The sequence below is a fragment of the Monodon monoceros genome, unplaced genomic scaffold, assembly GCF_005190385.1.
Source record: "Monodon monoceros isolate NGI ecotype Baffin Bay Population unplaced genomic scaffold, NGI_Narwhal_1 Super_Scaffold_5, whole genome shotgun sequence".
Classification (NCBI taxonomy): Eukaryota; Metazoa; Chordata; class Mammalia; order Artiodactyla; family Monodontidae; genus Monodon; species Monodon monoceros.
This window is the reverse complement of record NW_021703782.1, coordinates 74668566-74674565: the sequence shown is the minus strand read 5'-3', so window position 1 is coordinate 74674565 and position 6000 is coordinate 74668566. Positions and strand designations below refer to the sequence as shown.

The 6000-nt window shown below is 53.3% G+C and overlaps 1 protein-coding gene across 5 annotated transcripts in view; it reads left to right on the top strand.

Moving 5' to 3' along the window:
* Positions 1 to 675: 675 nt before the first annotated feature.
* TLE1 (TLE family member 1, transcriptional corepressor) overlaps positions 676 to 6000 on the top strand; it is an 89929-nt gene continuing 84604 nt past the window's right edge. For 4 of the 5 annotated variants that reach the window (XM_029202545.1, XM_029202544.1, XM_029202549.1 and 1 more), the window contains exons 1-4: positions 676 to 1891; positions 2679 to 2779; positions 4220 to 4283; positions 4398 to 4442. In XM_029202545.1, the coding sequence (XP_029058378.1) occupies positions 1868 to 1891; positions 2679 to 2779; positions 4220 to 4283; positions 4398 to 4442 (234 nt within the window). In that variant the 5' untranslated portion in view covers positions 676 to 1867. Of the gene's footprint in view, positions 1892 to 2240; positions 2295 to 2678; positions 2780 to 4219; positions 4284 to 4397; positions 4443 to 6000 lie in introns of those variants that run through there. The other variant, XM_029202547.1, reaches the window with a different exon arrangement.

The window sequence follows — 6000 nt, the reverse complement described above, 5'->3', positions numbered from 1 at the left end:
CCCAGGTTTCGCGGCTGCACACTCGCGGGTCCCTCCCGCTCGCGCGCTCCCGCGCGCTCCCTCGCGCTCCCTCGGCTGTCCCACGTTACTTTGATTGACAGCCCAGCCCCGCCGCTCTCCTTCTCACCGACCTTCCCATCTACAGTGCCAATCTCCGCGTCTCGCTGCTTCCCATTGGCTGGTTTCGGCGTCCCGCGGCTCCTCCAGGAACAGTTCCTCACCGAGCCCGGGAGGACGCGGCTGGCGGAGGAGGGGTGGGGGTGGATGGGAGGGGAGACAGGAGAGATGGCGGAGATGGAAGCGAGCGGGGTGGGAGAGGAGGGGGGGGAGGGGGAGACAGTCCGTTCGGTGCCGCTCTGCCATAGGCTCTGAGGAGGCGTTGCGTCAGCACCCCACGTTGGGCACGGCGCACGCGATTGGCTGACGCGGGCCTTCCCGCTCCCCCCTCCACCAGAGCGGGCCCACGTCCCCCGCCGGCTCAGCGCTCGCGCCCCCCGCCCGCGCGGGGCTGGGCGGGGCCGGCGCTGGTTAGCTCCGGAGTGTGAAACCGCGTGTTAATGTAACCGGCGCGAGAGGCGCGGGCGGCGGCGGCGGCGGCGAGAGCGGCGGCTGCAGGAACGGCGGCGGCGGCGGCGGCGGCGGGTACCCTGTGCCCCGAGTCCCCGAGGCAGCCGACTGCGCCACCCCCACCTTCGCACGGCCGGGCGGGACCCGCGCCACCAACCCGGACCTCCGGTGGCCCTCGGCGACTTAACCCCCGCCGCGAATACTCCGGACTCGCCTGCGGAGTTTGCCCGCCGGGGAGGGAGGCCGAGCGGTGGAGAGCACTCTTGGGCTTTTCCCCACCATCTCTTGGATGTCGTTCCCCGGGTCGTGAGAGAACTTTGCAGTGGGCTGGAGCGCCCTTTGCGGAGAGGCGGACGAAGAGAAGGAAAGAAAGGGGGTCGACAGAGAGGCTCGGAGGAAAGGTCCGGAGCGGTCGCGCCGGCCGTGCAGGACGAGTGCGCGCGGGCCGCGGCGCCCGGATGCGCCCAGGGCTCGAGGAGCAGCGAGAGGCTGCGGGACTGCCCTCCGCGGAGTAGCCCAGGAGGGTTAGGAGGGTTTGTGCAACTGCGGAGAATACCGAGAGCCGGCCGCACTGGGCGTGCCAAGCCGCCTCCCGGCGCGCCCTCCTCACTTTCTTCGCCTCATCGTCATCCCACGCTCCTCGGCTCGGATTAAGGCTGCGGAGCGCCGGACGCGGAGCCTCTGCTGCGGCCGGGACCTCGCACCCCGCTGCCTCCAGGGAGCCCGCGGGTGCCTGGTTGTGGGCGCTGCCCGGACCCGCGGCGGTCAGCCCTGTACACCGTCACGTTTGTTTGTGTGGGGTTAGCCCGGAGCGCCGCGCCACCTGCACCTCGCCGGCGGCCGGCGCCGCGGGGAAAACCCGGAAAAGAGGCGGACCCGGAGAATAGCGAAGGAGAGCAGCCCGCCTGGATTTGTTTGCCCGGGACGGCTGCGGCGCACGCGGATCGCCGAGGGGAGCGCGGCGGGAGTCACCGCGCCCCCACCTCCCAGCACGGGCGGCCGAGGCCCGCGGATTGGAGCGTAGCCCTTGCGTCCTCTTCCCGAGTGCCGGCGGCGCCCCGCAGGTTTTTGGTGCAGCCGGGCCCGGGTTGCCCCGTGATGTGGCCCTGAGCGCGGGAGCCCGCACCGGCGGGATCAGGAGCGGCCCGGCGCCGAGTGGTCTGTGCGCCTGCGTGCGTGGCCAGCGCGCTACCCGCTTTTGCCTGGCTTCCCGGCTTAATTTTCCTCGGCGAGATTAAAGTTGGAAATTGAGCGGAGAATTGAGTTGCCCGGGAACAGAGCCGCGGCCGCCGCCAGAGCGATGTTCCCGCAGAGCCGGCACCCGGTGAGGCGCGGTCGGGTGGCTGAATAGGGAGCAGGGTAGTGGGGGTGGGTGGGTGCTATTGCTTTGGGTGAGGAGGTGGGTGGCTGCTGCATTTTGGCGGAGACCCTGGCCTCCAGGGGTGCTAGGCTTGGGAGGTCCCGGGCCCTCCCCTCCTGTGGTGGAGAGTGGACTGAAACTCTCAATTTCCCCCCTTTGCTCTGGGCTCCCTCCTACTTGACGTCTAGACTGGGCGGGCGGGGCGCTCGGGGAGACTGGGGTTTCTCCTGCGGCCACATCCTCTCCCTTCCCCGAGGCGGGTAGGGCGCCCCCCCCCTTTGTTTTTCGTCTCGCCTGTTTACATGTCAACGCGGCCCCCGTTCCGGCGCGCCTGGAGGTGGCCCCGGCGACACTGGAAACGAGGAGTGTAAGGGGGTTTTCTTCTCTGGTGCCCGGGGTCATTATCGCCCCGGTGAGGCAGAGGGCGGCGGTGTCGACGACAGTCTGGCCAGGTCCTCCCCGTTCGCCGCCGGGGAGCCCCTGTCCCTTCAGCCAGGTGACCCGGGCGCGCTAAGCGCGCGACCCGCCCTGGAGGCTGGAAGAGGCTCCAAGCCTCTTTAGAAGCTTCGGATCTGGGAGGGTCCACCTTCCCTCTCCCCAAAGTGAAGTGCAAACTCGAATTTGGGGCTCTGTTTTCCGCCACTTCTAACTTTATTTTTTGTTTATGTCCCACCCACTCTTTCGTTCTCTGACTTCTCTATCCAACCGCCCTCATATCCGTCCCTCGGTCCCCTTCGCTGGTCGTCCCTAGACGCCGCACCAGGCTGCAGGCCAGCCCTTCAAGTTCACTATCCCGGAGTCCCTGGACCGGATTAAAGAGGAATTTCAGTTCCTGCAGGCGCAGTATCACAGGTGCGTGTCCGGCCGCGCCCGGTGAGCGGTTACCCCGGCAGCTCCGTGCCCCTGGTGGCGGCGGCGGCTGTACTTAGTACTTGCGTCCAGGCGGTGGCGTGTGGAGTCGCAGTTAAGACCTGTCATTCACGTTGCCCCCTTTCCCGGCTCTTCCCGGGCCGCCTCTTCTCTTGTCTCCACCTCCTCCCATTGTTTCCCTTTTGCCCGTTTGCTTGTGTTCCAGGGAGCCTTTTTTCGTGTATTTAGGAGTTGCATGAGAACTGTCAATATTTGCACTTCATTTATTTATTTTGCAACAGGCTGAGCTGAAACCTTGGTTCAGTCGATGCCCCAGTTCAGGAGTACAGGTTCAGGGAGGCAAGGCGGGTGTTGAAATCACTGTTGGCCATACTACAATTGAGTTCTTTGAGGCAAAGTCCATTATGGAGGGTAGATGCTTTCAGTTGTGCCCATCATTAGCGGTGGTGAGGGGGGGTGGGGTGGATGTGTGTAGGGGGAAGCCCACCTGCTTTGGCTTCATTCTGGATTGGTTTGGGTAGGACAGGGCTTGGAGTCACATTTATAGCCGTCTCAGCTTTAGCGTCTTCATGTAATGAGAGCTGCTTCAGAAAATTTATAAATGTAAACTATTTGTAAAGCACCTTGTCCATAGTGGACTTTCTAGAAATGTTAGTTTCTTCCCGTTTCTATTAAGTTTTAGCTGATTAGAGCGAAGAAATAACTGTGTAATGACAGTTTTTATTTTTTGTCGCACTTGAAAAACACAGATGCTTGGGTGTGAATTTTCTTATTTTGCAGAGGCTTTATGATTATTGGCCTTTTGTCTACTTGAAGATAATAATCTCTAGAGCTTGAAGCATACCTGCCTACACTATGTTTACCAAGCAGGGAAGACTTCAACCTACCTAATTGCAGAAGCTATGTAACATGTTTTGGCAGGGAATTAAAAAACAAAGGTTTTAAAAGGGACCAACAATTGTAGAAGTAACTTTACAGGTACAGTTTTCAAACCTAGAGACTATTTGAGTTGGCAGAGATGGCCTATGCCTGAGACTGAAGGTTGTGCAAAGGCCAGGTTTTGGTGAAGTCCACGGAAGCAAACTCTGATGCAGGGAAGCAAGTACGAGTGAACAGATGACCATGAGGAGAAATCAGTCTTCTGAGTAGATCAGAGGTCTTGACAGATTTTTTTCATTCTTGGCATGAGACCAGGTCTGCACCAAGAAGAAAAAGAATAGTTGCAGAGTGGATACCTTGTACTGTTCACCTTATTCCTTTTTTCCCTATTAAATGCAAGGACAAAGCTTTTGAGTGTTTACCTAGATAGTTTATGGTTTTTCCAAATTGGTCTGTGTTTTTACTTGAAGTGCAAATATGTGAGGCAGATGTTAAAACAAGTGACATAATGTTTACATTAAGTTGCCTGTTCTGTTTTCGTAGCCTTAAATTGGAATGTGAGAAACTGGCAAGTGAAAAGACAGAAATGCAGAGGCACTATGTGATGGTAGGTATCAAAGATTAGGCTTTTTTCCTTTTCACATAATATTAACAAATATGGGTTCTCGGCATTACAAAATGTGAGTTAATGAAATGCTTGGTTCTTTTTTCTTTTTTACAGTATTATGAAATGTCATATGGATTAAACATAGAAATGCATAAACAGGTAAGCTTTAGCAAAATCTCAAATTGAAATGCAAAGTAAGTCATGACTTTATTATACTGGCTTTGTCCTCAGGAGTGGAGGGGATTTGTATGCCATTTTTCAGCCTTGGTTTCCCTTCCTGCAAATTGGTGGCAGTATTCTGCAGCAGGAGCTGCTTCTTGACATTATAGAATGTTTAAGTTACTAGGTGAGAGGTACTTTGGAAGTGTAAACAAGCCTGTTTATAGGCAGGTAGGAATTGAGGCTCTGACTTGACTTTTCTGCCTGGATACATTTATTTTCCTCTTGAAAGATCTGTGTATCCTGTAGAGTTCTGAAGTTCATAATAGCTAATGTTTTTATGCTGATTTGGAAAGAAGTGTGAATCTCTGTGGGAAAGAAGGGTATTCGGGAGTGTCCTTATTCAGGTTAAACAAGGTATATGACTAACTATGGAGTTCTCCCTATGCTTTGGGGCTGCATAAAGCAACACTCAGGACCAGTGGCTTATTAGCAAACATCTTTTTGAAAAATGTCTCAGTTGATGCAGGTTTGGAGGTGAAAAAAGCATCCTTTTATGACCACAGCATATGTTGGGCGTTGCTTCAGTCCTAGTGGTTTTAAAAGCATGAAAAGATTAGTGACTGGAAAGCTCGAGCTATGACTATGAGTTTGCAAGTTCCCATAAAATTCACACTTATGGCTACTATAATGGTGTATAAAAAGAGTATTGAGCTGGAACAAGGCACTAAGGATCTCATAAGAGAAGAAAAGCTAAATGATTGCTCAGCCCAAAGGACCCTCGATTGAGTAGTCATTGTCTGCCAAAGAAAGCATTAATGGCAGGGTGTAAGTATTTTGGAGATATGCTGACATTCACTTTTTCATCAAGACTCTGGTACAATAAGTCTTTTAGAAATCGATTGCCTCTTAAAAAATTATCATCAGATGAAGTTGCACAGTTGGACACATTTCAAAGTGCAACAATACAATTCTTACTTGATGTATATGTGCTATTTCATCTCAAACCCTTGTTTCATTAAATTAAAGAGCATGGCTGACCGGCGGGGGCACGGTGGAGAAATTGATTAGTTCAGCCTTCAGATCTTCTTTATATTCAAAGACTTTCATTAAGCAAGTGTGTTTCAGAGTTGAATTCTGCTTTTGTAACTCTGCGCTCTTTGATTTTTAATTCATCATAGATTTCATAATGTTAATTTATCGTCATGTACCTTAGATCTGTTCTCAGTTATGTGTTTGGAAGGAGATAGTTAAGTTCAGGGCCTTTCATTAACAATGTAATTGGGCCTTTAAAAGTGCTGATTTTATTCTGATTTGCAAAGTTGGTAGCCTAGTTTATGTTGGGTTTGTGCCTTTGTTTCTGTGTGCTTAAATGGCTAGTGCCTGATTGAGGCAATTGTAACTTGTTGATAGTAATTAAGCTAGAAGATATATGATGATTTAAATTAATTACACAAATAGACTTGGTCAAGGAGTTCTAACCTGCCACTTTTTTTTTTTTTAAGTTACCGTAAAGGCACATTTTTTTTCCCCAACAAATATTCTGGAAGGGTAAGGG